The sequence below is a fragment of the Pteropus vampyrus genome, unplaced genomic scaffold (genome assembly GCF_000151845.1).
Source record: "Pteropus vampyrus isolate Shadow unplaced genomic scaffold, Pvam_2.0 Scaffold79, whole genome shotgun sequence".
Taxonomy (NCBI): domain Eukaryota; kingdom Metazoa; phylum Chordata; class Mammalia; order Chiroptera; family Pteropodidae; genus Pteropus; species Pteropus vampyrus.
The window spans coordinates 6763893-6780318 of record NW_011888860.1 but is presented as its reverse complement, the minus strand read 5'-3'; the positions used below and the strand labels follow the sequence as shown (position 1 = coordinate 6780318).

Here is a 16426-nt window from a genome sequence, read left to right as displayed (position 1 = left end):
TAGACATTTACATAATTTATGAAGTGATCCCCCTGATTAGTCTAGAACCCACCCAGCACTATACATAGTTATTACAATATTATTGATTATATTCCCTATGCTGTACTTCACATTCCTGTGACTATTTTGTAACTACCAATTTATACTTCTTAATCCCTTCACCTCTTTCACTCAGTCCCCCAACCTCCCTCCCATCTGGCGATCACCAGTTTATTCTCTGTATCTGAGTCTATTTGTTTTGTTCGTTTATTTTGTTCTTTAGATTCTACATATAGGTGAAATCATGTGGTATTTGTCTTTCTGTCTGACTTATTTCACTTAGCATAATATCCTCTAGGCCCATCCATGTTGTTGCAAATGATTTCAATTTTTTTATAGCTGAGTGATATCCCATTGTATATATGTACCACGTCTTTATCGAATTGTCTACTGACGGGCACTTAAGAGGCTCCCATATCTTGGCTATTGTAAATAGCGCTTCAGTGAATATAGGGTGCATATATCTTTTCAAATTAGTGTTTTGGTTTTCTTTGGATAATACGCAGAAGTCTAATTGCTGGGTCATAAGGTAGTTCTAGTTTTAATTTTTTGAAGAACCTCCAGACTGTTTTCCATAGTGGCTACACCAATTTGCAATCCCACCAGCAGTGTATGAGAGTTCCCTTTTCCCTACATACTCACCAATGCTTGTTGTTTTTGATTTATTGATGATAGCCATTCTGACAAGTGTAAGGTGATAGCTCATTGTGGTTTTAATTTGTGTTTCTCTCATGCTTAGGGGTGTTGAGCACCTTTTCATGTGCCCATTGGCCATTTGTATGTTCTCTTTAGAGAAATGCCTATTCAGGTCCTCTGCCCAATTTTTAATTGGACTGCTTGGTTTTTTGGTTTTGAATTGTATGAGTTCTTTATAAATTTTGAATACTAATCCCTTATCAGATATATCACTGAAAAATATCTTCTATTTAGTAGGCTGTCATTTTGTTTTTTGATGGTTTCCCTTTGCTGTGCAAAAACTTTCACATTTGATGTAGCCTCATTTGATTTTTTTCTTTTGTTTCTCTGACTGAGGAGATATATCAAAAAACAAAAAACAAAACAAAACTACTGGTAGGAACAATGTCAGAGGTTATTGCTTATGTTTTTTTTTTAGGAGTTTTGTGGTTTTGGGTCTTACATTTAAGTCTTTAATCCATTTTGAGTTTACTTTTGTATATGGTATGAGAAGGTGGTCTAATTTCATTTTTTTTAGTGTATATCTGTCCGGTTTTCCCAACAACATTTATTGAATACACCCCATTGTATATTCTTGCCTCCTTTGCCATAGATTAAATGACCATATTGGTATGGGTTTATTTCTGGACTCTCTATTCTGTTCCATTGATCTATCTATGTCTGTTTTTGTGCTAGTACCATGATGTTTTGATTACTATAGTCTTGTAGTATAGTTTGATATCAGGTAGTGTGATACCTCTAACTTTGTTCTTCATCTTATTTTTCCTAAAACTAGATGTTCTTAACTAAGAATTAATGAATACCTAGTGGCTGAATGTTGGGGTTAAAGTTCCTATGGAATTATTTTCAAAATATTTTTTAGGGAGATGGTTCATAGTTTCATTAGATTCTTCAAAGTATCTATAATGCAATATCACTGTCACCATCTGCAACCCATAACCTTCTATCACCACTGGTAATTTAGTGTCCTTTAAAAGAAAAGACAGCAGTAGATTCTTTGGCTTTGACCTACTAACTTTTGAAGAGATGACAATTAAGCTTACCACCCATTTGGATGAGCTAAGTACCCACAGCTTAAATATAGTATTTCCATACTAGAATGATCAAATCTTTAAGTGAGTATAAAAAGACCAATATTAAGGTTGGTTTTCATAGACACCCAACACTCACCATTTTCTTCATGGCAGTAATCAAAGCCTGCCACACTACATCTTCTAAAAACCATCTTATTCTCAGTGAGGGTTCCTGTTTTATCAGAAAAGAGATACTGAATCTGCCCAAGATCTTCAGCAATGTTGAGGGCGCGGCATTGAACAGTAGAATCCATTTTCTCATTGTAGAAATCCATATCACTTTGAATAAAATATATTTGTCCAAGCTTCACAATTTCAATGGAAACATAGAGAGAAATGGGAATCAAGACCTAAGAAGAACCAAGCAATTTAAAAAACATTAAAGGCGGGGAAGAAAGGATGAGAAGCTGAATATAGCTAAGTATATAGTAAAAATCTTAAAATTCTAGGATGCACTTGACAGAAATTACCTGTAACAAAATGATCATGGTCCAAAACATATAGAATCCTGCCAACAGTGGTGATATGACATGTCCGTCAGGCTCAGGGATATTAAAAAAGAGTACATTTTCATATCTACTCAACCAGATTCCATGACCTTTCAAAAAACACACAGATATTAAATAAATGTTACATATATGTTATACAAATATGGAACTTTATTCCTAAAGAAAGAGAGATGAGTTTATTTTGGTTGAACATCAATTGCTTTTGGAAACAAATTCAAATTCAAATGACTACACATCCCCTATCTTTCTTTCTTTAAATTTCTTCCCAGCTCCTTCAGTGCAGTGGCCACAGGTAACTGGATATAATCAATATTAATATTTTGTAGGCCAAAAAATGACAGAGATAAGAATGTGACTTAAAAAAATCTTTGGCAAATAAAACTTCCGTTCCAAAAGTCTAACATTCATAAATTTTTAAAAATACTTTTAAATGAATATCTTGCTGAAAACATGTCAGCAAATAATCAAATTTTACCTACCTAATGCACCAGTTAAACACATTATGAACAAAAGCAGGACACACCAGAGGACATCTGTATTTGCTCTTCTTTCTAATTTGCTGCGCTTATACCTTGGACCGCTGTTGTTCAGCATTGCTTTGGTTTCATGGCCTACGCAGGTAACAAGATATGTCAGAAAATGTATAAATTAAAGCCAGGTAGCAAATATCATATTTTAAAATCTCTCTGGCAGACAATTTCATAAAAAGTAGTTACATAACATATTTTGTTAATTTAGTTTGCCTTTGCAATCCATTTAGAAAAACACAGACCAATGATTAAGTTTATCAAGACAAAATTTCCCTTCTGCTTTTAGAGACTGCATTTTGAGTAAATGGAACATGTTAACTTGTAGAAAAACACAAAGGAGACAATGGTGAAAAATCAGAAGTGTAACCAACCTGCATAAACCACAATGCCCACAACAGCTTCTGTGTTTCTAATAGTGCATCCCCTAAGCAATAAATTTTCTTTACCGAGACCCACGCAGTCTTTGTTGGAATGTTCTCTGTAAGAAAGAGAACATATAGATTCATTTTTAAATAGCAAAAGTGGGAATATAAAATGATTTTCAGTTTTCTTCATTGGAGTATTAATTTAGGTAGTTCACAGGAAAGGTCTCAAATCTCTGGTCCGTTTGCTTTTGTTATTTCAGAGTTATCTGCTTTGGCTATGAAAAACGATGCAACAAGTTTCTAACTACCATTGTTTTCTATTGTTCATTTTTTTGGTCAACTCTAGTTTTACAAAAGCCTAAAAACGTTGTTTTTCTAGTACAAACTATATTTCAGTAATTAATAGCTGATTATGAGAGAAAAGTTCTTGGTAGAATTAGAAAATCACCATTTTCAAACCAGATGAAATCAAGGATTATTCTAGGCAATGATAATTAGTAACTGCTAAAATCATTAGATGAAAGGCTGATGGAGAACTTGATAATGAAAGGATAAGGTTCATAACAATCTTAAGAGAACTATCAACAGGACAAGGAGACATCACAGGCCTACAGATGTTATAGGATAGGAAGTGCATGTCTCTAAGGGAACCTCTCTCAAGGCAAACCAGCCTGGGATCTATGGCTTCTGGGGATCTGTGAAGCCTTTGAAATTGTATGCAATATTTTCTGCATATGTATGTTGTTATTTGCATATATATACACATTTGTCATTTTCTAGGGAGAGAAACTCTTTCATCAGATTCTGAAAGTTTCTCTACACAGTTTACAGTAGAGAGGGCCAGAGTAACATATAACCTACCATCACTAGGAGGCAGTTGGCCAAATCTAAAATCTGGTAAACTCTGCAGGCAAAATGACCTGATTTATTCAACATACGAATGGTATGGGGGCAAAAGAAAGGGCAGGGAGACAAAACACAGGGAGGATGCAATCAGCTCAATCTAGAACGTGGTAAATTCTACAAGCGAAATGACCCAATATTTTGAGAAAGGAAATACAGAGACATATCAACCAAATACAATGTGTCAATCTTCTATTGATCCTGGTTAAAATATATTGACTATAAAAATCTTTTCTTGAGATAATTGGAGAAATTTAAACAAAGACTAGATATTAGATGATATCAAGAAATTGTTCTTTAGTTAGATGCAATAATGTTATAACTATGGTTTTTAACAGTCCTTTTCTGCTGTATATGCATAGTGAAGTATTTTCAGTAATATGATATAATATAGGAGTGAGGGAGGAAGTGGGAGGATAATGGAAACAAAGCTGGCAAAATTATAAAATAGTTAAACTGAGTGAAGGTACATGAGTGTTCATCATACTTCTCTAAATATGCATATTTGAAATTTTCTGTAATATGAGTTAAAAATTATTAATTGATTGAATTACTACAGTAGCAAAAATAGTCAAAATCATTGAAAAAAATTAAAATAAGCAAAATGTATTTCACAATTTTGAAAATGCCCTCTTAATTCCAGCATTAAAATTAGATTATTGTCTAATTTTATTTCAGTCTATATACTTCAGTCTATAAGTTGTTTCCTCTTTCTTACATACAGAAAAATTGCCATTATATTTGCTATCTTTGCTAACTGGAATTACAAGGAAAAGAAAATAAAAACTCTTCAAAGAAGGTTTCATGTCACTGAAGAGGAGAAAACTAGATGTCATTTCACTTCTATAATTTGTAAAGCACTTTCATCTAAGAAGTGTATTCTTTCTTCATATGTATAGATTTATGTACCGAGGGAACTACAGGGTTATGGTCTGAGCTAGAATGTCCTTGGGTTTAATCGCATTCGACTTCCTGGTTTTACACATGAGGAAATTAAATTCCAACATTTACATTTCCACATAGCATTGCCAGGCAAGTACCACCCAATCCTCATCAATATAGCATGTTTTAGCCCTAGAACCTTTATAGGAACAGATTTAATATATTAAAGTATGAGCTCCAAATTTCCTTAGTAAGTGTTAAGATATTTTCCCCCCAGGAATCCTTATTTTTCACCATTACATCACTCTAGTAGTCCAATCAGATGAAAGCCCAGCTTCTGTATTGGCTGCATCCACCCAAATGCTAAACATGTCCTGCACCTGATGGGTGTGTGATATCTGGCACTTAGAGTGTGTGACCCCTGGATTCTACATGAAGTACTGACTAAACACATAGAGCTCTCACCTATTCAAAAGCCTATCTAACATCTGCTATGTGACTAGCACTCTCACCAGATGCTGGGAATGAAAAAACAAACACACGGTTTGACTCCTGTGGTCCAAGAGAAGGTGACTGGTATGGAAATACATAAGTACAATAAAAAATATTATAACTATTATGACAGAAATCTGATAGTCAGCATACAACGTGGATGCAAATAGTGAGGAAGTCAGTTCTGCCTGAGAGTAATAAGATCAGAGAGGCCATAACAGAGAGTGAGTTTGACATTTTGATTTTTTGATTTTAGAAAACAGACCACTATATAATAAAAGGACAAGGAGTTAGTTTGGTGGCTAAAAATAATTTCACAGAAAATCACTGTATCTACCTGGGTTCATTCTCTCATTAAATGCTTCTCTGCAAAGCCAGCTCTCATTACAGACATCCATAGAGCAGTGCCAGGGAAGTCTGATCACTAAGGAAGAAAGAATCTGAGAGAGGGAAGAGGAAATGAGAGCATCTTCCAGGGGGAAGACCACTTCAGTAGTCAGACCATGCTAGTCAGAAAGTAAGGCAGCATATGCTGGAACAAACCAGTATTAGAAGAGCTTATCGTGAATGGAGGAAGCAAAGGGCAAGCCAACACGGTGTCCAGGAATCCAGGGTGAAGTGACAATGTAGACTGCAGGGAAGCATGAGGGGCTTTGGGACTAAATAAGGGTTCTGGGGCAAAACTCAGTACCTAGCATAGATGGAGTCTCAGATATTAGACAAGCTGTCAGAAATGGAACACAGGATCAGAATTAGCAATGGCAACAATGATTTTTTTATAATTAAAAAAAAAATACTGCATGCATGCTTTGATCAGATTCTGGGCAGAGTTCTATGCTCCAGATCACACAGTGCTAGGTTAGTATTTCTTCCTGATATCTCGTGCTCGTAAACAAGATGCATTCTACCATAGGCAAGACTGAGTTTGTTAGTAGAGTCAGCATTCCTAGCTGTGAGGAGAGGATGGCTGTATGGGCTGGACCCTAAAACAGATCTGACTTCAGGTTTAAAAATGGCAGTCCCTGAATCTGACATTTACAAGAGGAAACTTTATGAATGGTCAGCAGCTAGAGGAAATAATCCTTGGAAAGCATTCATCCTAAGAGATGGCTGTGAGCATGTTTCTGATGAGAGGGGCATCTGCCTAATGTCTCTTCATGAAAATCACCAAAAATAATTTCTCTAATATTAATTCCAATGACTTCGGGATAAGTATTTCATCTTAAGCAAAACATACAAGGTACTTCAGGATCTGGCTTCTTTATGATGGACCTTATTGATCACCCACACTGCAGCCATACCTAACTACCCATAACCTCACAAATGCACCATGGTCTCAGGCCTCTATGCCACTGCCTATGTTGCTCCCTCAACCTGGAATGTCATTCTTTGCACTTAGTTGCCTGCCTGGCATCTTCTTATTCTCAAAGATTTAATTCTGGCATTACCTCCCTACCTGAACCAAGCCCTTTATCTTTTCCATTGCCTAGTTCCCTATCCCTGTCCCACAACGTGTCTGTATCAGGTGCTACTTAAAGATACTACCACCATATTCTACACTTCTTTCTACAATAACTCATACTCCTTTTAAAATTTTAAACAGCTTTATTGAGGAAAAACTACACATACTTCAAGTGTAAAATCTGATGTTTTGACATGTTTCCCCTGTGAAACCATCACTGTAGTCAGGATAATAAACATATCCATCACCCCAAAAGTTTCCTCATTCCTTTTTAAGCCTTACTCGTCTTTTTTCTTTTTCAATTAGAGTTGACATTCAACATTACTTTATATTAGTTTCAGGTATACATCATAGTGGTTAGACATTAATATAATTTACAAAGTGACTCCCTGATAAGCCTAATACCCATATGACAACATACATAGTTATTACAATATTATTGATTATATTCCCTATGCTTTACTTTACATCCCAGTGACTATTTCATAACTACTGATTTGTACTTCTTACTTCTTTTACCTTTTTGACCCAGCCCCCTCCAATCTGGCAATCACCAGTTTGTTCTCTGGATCTATGAGTCTGTTTCTGCTTTATTTTGTTCTTTAGATTCCACATATAAGTGAAATCATATCTGCATGCCCTTTTGTAATCCATCCTTCCCAAGCTCCCCATTCCAGGCACCCACGAATCTGCTTTCTATCACTAAAAATTACTTTTCATTTTTGAGAGACTGTATAAACCAGATCATATAACATATATTCTTCTTTTTTTTGGCCTGGCTTTCACTCAACAGGATTATTTTGAGATGTATTCATGTTGTTGCAAGTATCACTAATGAATTCCCTTTTGCCGCTGAGTAGTATTCCATTGTATAGGTATATGACAACTTCTTAATCCATTTACATGTTGTTGGACATCTGGATTGTTCCCAGTTTGGGGCTAGTACAAACAAAGCTGCTATGAACATTTGTATACAGGTTACTATACGTTTTCTTTCCTCTTACATAAATACTGAGGAATGGAATGGCCAGATCATATGGGTGTATGTTTAATTTTAGGAAATTTCCAAACTGTTTCCAAAGTGATTGTACAATTTCACATTCCTATCAGCAGTATTTGTGTTCCGGTTCTTCTACATCCTTGACACTGGTATAGTTAGTCTTAACTTTAGTACTAGAGCTCCATAGTTTTAACTTGCACCTTTTCACACAAATATTTGTCATCTACATATCCTCTTTGGTAAATTTTCAAATTTTTTGACCATTTTAAAAATTGTATTGTTTTCTTATTACTGAGTTTTCAGATATCTTTATATACACTGAATACAAGTCCTATATCAGGTACATGCATCGAAAATATTTTCTTCCAGTCTGCGACTTTTGTTTCCACTCACTTAACTGTTATATGAAGAGAAAAAGTTTTTAATTTTGATAAAGTTGTTTTATTTACTTATTTTTTGTCCTTTTATGAATTGTGCTTTTATTATCGTATCTAAGAAATCTTTGCCTAACACAAAGAACCAAAGAGTGCCCCTATGTTTTCTTCTAGGAATTTTATAATTTTAGGTTTACACTTATGTGTAGAATCCATTTTTAATTTTTTTAAATGGTGAGAGGTCTAGACTGAAGTTCATTTTTTGAATATAGATATTGAATTGCTGCAGCACCATTTGTTGAAGACTAACATTTTTTCATTAATCTCTGCATCTTTGTCAAAAACCAGTTGTCTATAAACGTGCGGGTCAATTTCCAGACTCCATAATCTTTTTCATTGATCTATTGGTAAATCTTTATGCCAAAATGACATTAGCTTGATTACTGTACCTTTATAATAAGTCTTGAAACCAGGTGATCGTAGCCCTCCAACTTTGTTCTTCTTTTCCAACATTGTTTTAGCTAATATTTTTAGAATAAACTTATCAATTTCTAAAAAATAACTTGCTGGGATTTTGATTGGTATTACACTGAATCAACAGATAAGTTGGGGAAAAACTGACATCATAAAAATATTGAGTCATATAAAGAACATATATCTCTCCATTTACTTAGGTCTTTAATTTCTCTTAAGTGTTCAGTGGTTTTCAGTGTTCAGGCCTGACAAATCTTTGTCAGATTTATTGTAAAGTATTTAATCTTTTCTGATACTAAGTTGTATTTTTTAAAATTACAATGTCTGAGTGCTCATTGCTAGTATATAGAACACAACTGATTTTTGTCTATTGATCTTTCCTATAACATTGCGAAACCCACGTATTAATTCTTGTAGCTCTGTGTAGATTTCATCAGATTTTCTACAAAGACCATAACACCATCTATGAATAAAAGATAGTTTTACTCCTTTCTTTATTGATGCTTTTTATTTCTTTTTCTTGCCTGACTGCACTAGCTAGAGTCTTCAGTAGAATCTTGAATAGAAGTAGTAAGAGTGAATATTTATGTCTTGTTCTTGATTTTAGGGAAAAAATATTCAGCCTGTTACCATTAAGTATGATGCTATCTGTAGGGTTTTCATAAATGCCCTTTTTCAGGTTGAGAAAGTTCCCTTCTATTTCCAGTTTGCAAGAATGGAAGTTAGATTTTTGTCAAATACTTTGTCTACATATATGAAACGATCACCTGGTTTTCTTTTTTAATTACTTAATTATGGTTTGTTAATATGGTTTGTTAATATGGTAATACATTGTTTGATTTTCTAATGTTAAACCAACACTGCATTTTTTGGGTAAGTCCCACTGAGTAATGATGTATTATCCTTTTATGTATTGTTGGATGTGATCTGCTAAAATTTTGTGTATTTTTGCATTTATGTACACGAGATATTTATCTTTCCTTAAATGTCTTGTATGCTGTTGGTGTCAGGGTAATGGTATCAGGATAATTCTGGTGCCAAAAATCAGTTGGAAACTTTTCTCTTTACTATTTTTTCACAAGAGCACTGCTATGAAATAGGTCTAATTTTATCTTCATAAAAATAAGGAAAACTAAGGACCAAAAAAAGTAAATAACTTGGCTCAAGGAATAAAGCACTTAATTGGTACAAGCCAGGCCTAAAATTAGCTAAGACAGCCAATTTTAGATGCTCTTACAAAAGGTATGTGGATGTCACAGGAAATCTCCAGAATGAACACTGTCACAGCTTCCCATGACACTTAAGCTGTCAGTTCTATCCAAACACCTCCTTCCAAACAGCTAACATGTCTTGGGCTTAATATGAAGCTCATGTAATACATTCTTACACCACTGAAAGAGATCCTGGGATTAATTTAAAAACAAAATTTTGTTGTTATTTTTAAATATACACAGGTAAAGATTTGCCAAATTATTAAGGTGGCTAAACATATGGTCATTAATGATTTGACTTGGATATAAGTACAGAAAAGTTTTATCAAGTTAAATATAGTTGCAACACACAATTCCTCTCATAGCCACAAAGGTAAATCATGAATCACTCACAGGAAGCCTCGGAATCTGTTGAGATCATTGTTTGGATTTTCACATTCTATCCTACTGGAGAATTTCTCAGGATCAACTTCAGAGTCCTAAAAATAAATAAATAAATTAATTAATTAATTAATTAATTAATTTAAATCACAAAACAAGATCAAGATTAAACCCTTGAGATTTAAGTGTTTATCCTTTCAATTTTTAAAGTAAAATGAAGGCATGCTTACCACAAAGTTTATGTCACAAACTGCCCACATGAAGGAAAGTATAGGCATAATTATGAACAAATAAATGGGATCAAATGATCCTAGAATGTAAATAAACATCAGCAGGTGATAAAAATGTCCAAATCATATGCTGGAATCCAGGCAGGACTCTGCAGTAAACATCCTTATCTAGAAGCTACTGAAAAGCTGAAAATACTTTTGTTGTTGTTCTTTAACCATACAGGTAGTTTCTGAGAGTAAATGTATATATGTGAACACTCTAAGCACATGTGCATTTGATCCCAGCATATTTTATTTTAAAAAATTAAAAAATGGACATCAATATCTTAACGATATTCTCTAATAAATTGAATGATAATTTTAGAACGTTCTATGAAACCAATGATCAAATAAAAAAGTCTTTATAGAACATAGGCATGAACTCACTAAGAACGAGCTCTGCCAATCTTATCTCATTTCCTTTTTTAAAATATTTTTTGACTAATAAAAGAGATGCTGTTGCTATAGCTCATAAAATATTACTAACTACATCATAGCAAATGTATGGAAAATGTGAGTTATGATCATATAATTTGATTTGCTAATAATATTTGAGTTTTTTTTGATAAACTAGACTCTATTCAGCACTTTAAACACGTCAATAAATTTCTTCCTCCCAGACCCATGTGGTATTGTAAATTAGGTCAAATTACTAGATGAAGAAAGAGAAACACAAAGAGGATCAGTAATTTGCTAAAGGTCTCAAAACAAGAAAGTATTTAGAGCCAGGATTACAAATGAGGTCATGAAATACCAGAGCACTCACCCTTAATTGAATCCAAAATGTGCTGACTAATAAACTAGCACAACCTTCAAAGTAGGTAGTTAGTGGCATGTAATAGAATTCCAAGTTATACAAGACTTTTGTCAATGTCTTAGGTACAAGAATGCTTTCTAAAGTGATAATGACAATAAGCTCAGAGGCATATCAATTACAGAGGATCTAAATGAAATACATAGGTAGAAAGATGGGCCCCATGTGATATGATTAAATTTACTAAAGATAACAGTGTTCTTTGGCTAAAACTTTTTTTTTTTTTTTTGGTTTATAAGTATAAGATGAAGGAAATCTGGCTTAATAGTTCAGTTAAAAGACCATAACATTTTAAAATACTTCATCTCAAGAGCTTTCAGAGAAAGGGAAGGGAAACTAATATTTAGGCATTCATTATATATGAAACTTTTACATATATTACTTAATTTGAGTCTCAGCAATGCCAGGAGGGAGACATCATCATTTCCATTTTAAATAAGGAAACTGAAGCATAAAGTGTGTAAGTGACTAGGCCAAAATCACACAGTAATTAAATGGCAGAGCTAGCATTCGTTCAAACTCATGTTAATTAATATAACTTCAAAGTTCTTGCTTCCCTCACCACAGCACAGTAAAGGGTCTAGGAGCTCTGCAGCATGAGAAGCTACAAGTCTTAAAACACCTCGATATACAAGTAATTACAGATTTTAAGAACAAGGATCAACTTATGTCTCCAGCTTCAGTAACATATAAAATCTAAGCTTCAGAAAGATAAATTAAAAGGTGATTATTTGTATCGCAAAATAATTTTCTAAACTGCAAAATAATTCTGTTAGGTTCCTTTAGTTCAGTTCCAAAAAATACATGATGGACAGACTGAAATGTCTGAACTCCTAAGTCATTATATCCTATTATCTATAAGATACAGCATATGTCCACTGATATCTGGAGCTGAATGAAGCCTTCTAGGATTCCATTTTGTACTGGTAAAAAAGAATTTTAAAATCTCTTTACCAGTACATGCAAAAATAAGCTCAGTCATCTTCTCAAAAGAAAATGTTAATGCTGCTAGATGAGAACACATTATTTACCTGCTCTGCATATCCCCGAACCACCTGCCTCTGTTTTAAATTGCTTTCACCATCAAGACCAGACGTCTCAATATGACAGATTCCATCTGGATCAGTGGAAAAGAGTAAGACCATATCTGCAGGAATAATCTCATTACAGGAAAGGCGAATAAAGTCCCCAACAGTAACATCTTTCCAGCGCTGCTCAACATACTTTTTCTCTTTCCTAAAATTGGAGGGGGAGGGGGGGAAGTTTAAAGAGAATATCAAGTCAGAAATATATACAATAGGTTTTTTTTTTTGAGTTTTACTGTATAATTTAAAGCATGTTTAAAATTTTAGGGTGAATTTTAACCCATTAAATGCTAAAAAGGAAGTGCGGGAATTGAGGTAAAACCTATATTCTACAACTTGATTTACTTGAAAATTTAGTTACTAAGCTGCTAAAACATGTTTTTCAGCTTTTTTTCCTGTGAGATATTTGAACTATTATGCTGTTTGAGTGTAATGCTGGAATATAATTAAAACTAACATTTTATTGGTTTATTCCCATATGAAGAAATTCCTACATGCTATTCTATGGTCAGGTGTCAAGAACTGGAAGTATACTAGACACACCATCTGCTCTCAGACAGAATGGATAATTAAAGAAAACACAAAAGAAACGAATATCCAGACACAATATTAAAAAATCGTTATGCTACCATATTCATATCTTTAATTTTCATTTAATAAAAAACTGGTTAAAACAGTCCTTGGTCTGTTGAAACTGGTTCTTAGAAAGGAAAATGGCAAATTTTATCCCTTTTCAAAATTACAGTTTTCCCATTCTATATATTCAACTTCTTTTAAAAGAAAGACATGTCATTTGAGGATGACTTGCCTTAAATACTCTACTTTATGTTAAATTTTTTGCCAAACTTCTCATGCCTTTTCATACCAACAGCATGAATTATGTTCCACAAAGCATCTTCCTTAGAGTAGAATGAGGACACTTGTATTACAGAACATTTTATCAGCTATTTAGGCAGCATTTCACACACAATGCTGCCAACGAATGTTAGAAGTCTATCTCATTCCCCTATTGCCTCCCGAATATCTATAAACAACTGGTATTTGTCACAAAAATACACTTATTTTAAAAATAAGATTTACTTTCTATTACATTTATGGGACTAAATATTTAAATTCATTGTCAAAGAAGCCTGGGAAATAGTTATATTCTAAGTTATGCAACCTATACATGAAAAATTAACACATTAAATAGAAATGCTACCTTAGGCCGATACCTGTATAACTTGTTATACAGAATTATATCAGATATTTCAAAAATTTAGCTTAAGAGCTAAGATGTACATTTTAAGGACATATTCTTTCAAAATACCTAATGCACCAAGTTGAATCCAACTAAAGAAAATCCTCAATTTCCTAGAGTTTATTAGATCACAGAGAAAGGCAAATCAATAATTTATTCTGTCTACCAAACTTTTTCTTAAAGTTTGTGCACACCAGTGAACACCAATTCACTCGTCCATGGAGGGAAGTAACAGAAAAAAGGTCAAAAAGGTAAGCACAAGTCATATTTTGAAGATTCAGTCCTAAATGCCATAAATCAGAGTAGGAATTTCATTCCACAGAAAATAGGAGTCACTAAAGGTTCACAGGAAGAAGGATGTGATCCTACTTCTCCTGTACCCAGTAATAGAAGGATTGTTGGGTAGCAGGTTCATTAGGAGTAAAAATGGCCATAAAACCAATGAAAAGTTATTAAAATAATTCAGGGGAGGGATGAAGATGGTCAGAATAAAGGCAGTAGCAACAGGGATGGATAGAAGAAAATTAAATCAATACATAGCCTCTTAAAGGGGCTATGACCACAAGCAAACTTTCTCAATGATGGACCTGCTTACTCTGAGTACCAGCACCTGGTTGGCTACACGTGGGGTGGGGGTGTACCAGGGACTGACAGGGAGACACTGAGTTGTTGTAGTGAGGGCTGGAGACGAGGCTTTTTCCTGGGCAGAAGTGCTTGTGTTATCCATTGTCCCTCTGTTGAACCACCCCTCCTCCCAATGTACGGATGCAGGATCCACAATAGCTGAGACATTATCAGCAAATAACAGAAGTCCCTTGGCCCAGAGTCTTCCCTGAAACTCCGACCCAACTCACAGCCCCACCTAAGCCACATCCAGTTGTGTCCTCAGCAAGTCAGGTGCTTCTTGCTGAGCAGCACCTAGACTCACACTGGAGGCAGCTGGCCTCAGTTTCTGGTGTGGCCTTTTGAGGCAACTATAAGCACAGCATCTGTGGATTGCTTGCCAAATCTTAACAGGTAGCCCTGGAGAGCCACGGGCTTGGGCTAAATTGGCATGCAGTTGAACCTCTCTCAGGACTGTGCCATGGGACACTTACTACACAAATCCACACTAATAAGACCGGGAGACTTAGGAGCTTTGCTTAGTAGATAGAAACAGACATGGAAAGGCAGCCAAATAGGGAAGACAAAGAAGCAGAAACCATATGACAGAACAGAAGAGAGATCCAGATATAATGGAGTCAAGTAATTTAACAGATGCAGAGTTCAAAACACTGGTTATAAAGATGCTCAATGAACTTTTGGGAAGTGTAGATAAATTCAGTGAGAACTTCAACAAAGAAATAAAAAAAAACATAAAAATGGAAATGGAAATTGTAAAAGGGAAACAGTCAGAAATGAAGAACACATTATCTGAGATGAAGAGTATATTACATGGAATAAACAGAGGTGATAAAGAAGAGGACTGAAGCACAGATATAGAAGATGGGGAAGCCAAGGACACTCAATCAGAATGGCAAGAAAAAAGAAGCCAAGACTATAATAATAATTTAAGGAGCTTATGGGACACTATTAAATGTAAAAATATCCATGGCGTAGGGATACCTGAAGGAAAACAAGAAGTTGAATAGGTATTTGAAGAAATAATAATGGATAACTTCCCAAATCTGGTGAACCAAATAGACATAAAACCCCGGGAAGCACAGAGAATCCCAAACAAAAGGAACCTAAAGAGGCCCACACCAAGACACATCATAGTTAAAATGCCAAAGGTTAAATGCAAAGAAGAGAATCTTAAAAGCAGCAAGAGAAAAGCAGTTAGCTACCTACAAGGGAGCACCCATAACACTGTCAGCTGATTTCTCAAAAGAAAGTATGTAGAACATAAGCGCTTGGCACAAAATATTCAACATGAAGAAAACCCAGAATACTTTATCCAGAAAAGCTATCATCTAGAGTTGAAGGACAGATAAAGAGTTTCCCATACAAAAATAAGCTAAAGGAATTTATTAACGCCAAGCCAGTATTACAGGAAATGTTGGAGGGACTTCTTTAAAAAACAAAACAAAACAAACAAACAAAATGTATCAAAAACAGGCATAAAGAATGGGAATAATTACATTCCTATCAACAATACCTCAAATGGAGAAGAATTAACTGCTCCAACCAAAGGATAGAGTGGCTGAATGAATAAGAAAACAAGACCCCTACATATGCTGCCTACAAGAAACTCACTTCAGATTAAAAGATACACACAGACTAAAAGAAAGGGGATGAAAAAAGATATTGTCTTGAAAGACCTAGCGGGTATTGTGCTGAATGAAATGGTCGGATAGAGAAAGACAAATATTGCATGATTTCATGTACATGTGGAATCTAAAGGACAAAATAAACAATAACAACAAAAGTGGAAATAAACTCACAGATATAGAGAATATTTTGAGGGATACTAGATAACAGGGGAGTTGGGGGGCGGAAAAAAAAGGCAAAGGGATTAAGAGGTACAAACAGACAGTTGCAGAATAGACATGGAGATGTAGAGCGTAGATGTAAAGCTACCATGGGGAAGATGGTTAATAATGTAATAAATATGTAAGGGGGAAGATTGGTACTAGATTTAGTGGGGT

General features: G+C 34.6%; 1 protein-coding gene across 1 annotated transcript in view; it reads right to left on the bottom strand.

Annotated features, from left to right (window-relative positions):
- ATP10D (ATPase phospholipid transporting 10D (putative)) overlaps positions 1–16426 on the bottom strand; it is a 111188-nt gene that overhangs the window by 52071 nt on the left and 42691 nt on the right. Inside the window, exons 4-9 of the mRNA XM_011362811.2 lie at positions 12506–12710; positions 10404–10489; positions 3219–3325; positions 2797–2928; positions 2279–2406; positions 1906–2158 (exon numbers count right to left, since the gene is read on the bottom strand). Coding sequence (XP_011361113.1) covers positions 1906–2158; positions 2279–2406; positions 2797–2928; positions 3219–3325; positions 10404–10489; positions 12506–12710 — 911 coding nt within the window. The remainder of the gene's footprint in view (positions 1–1905; positions 2159–2278; positions 2407–2796; positions 2929–3218; positions 3326–10403; positions 10490–12505; positions 12711–16426) is intronic.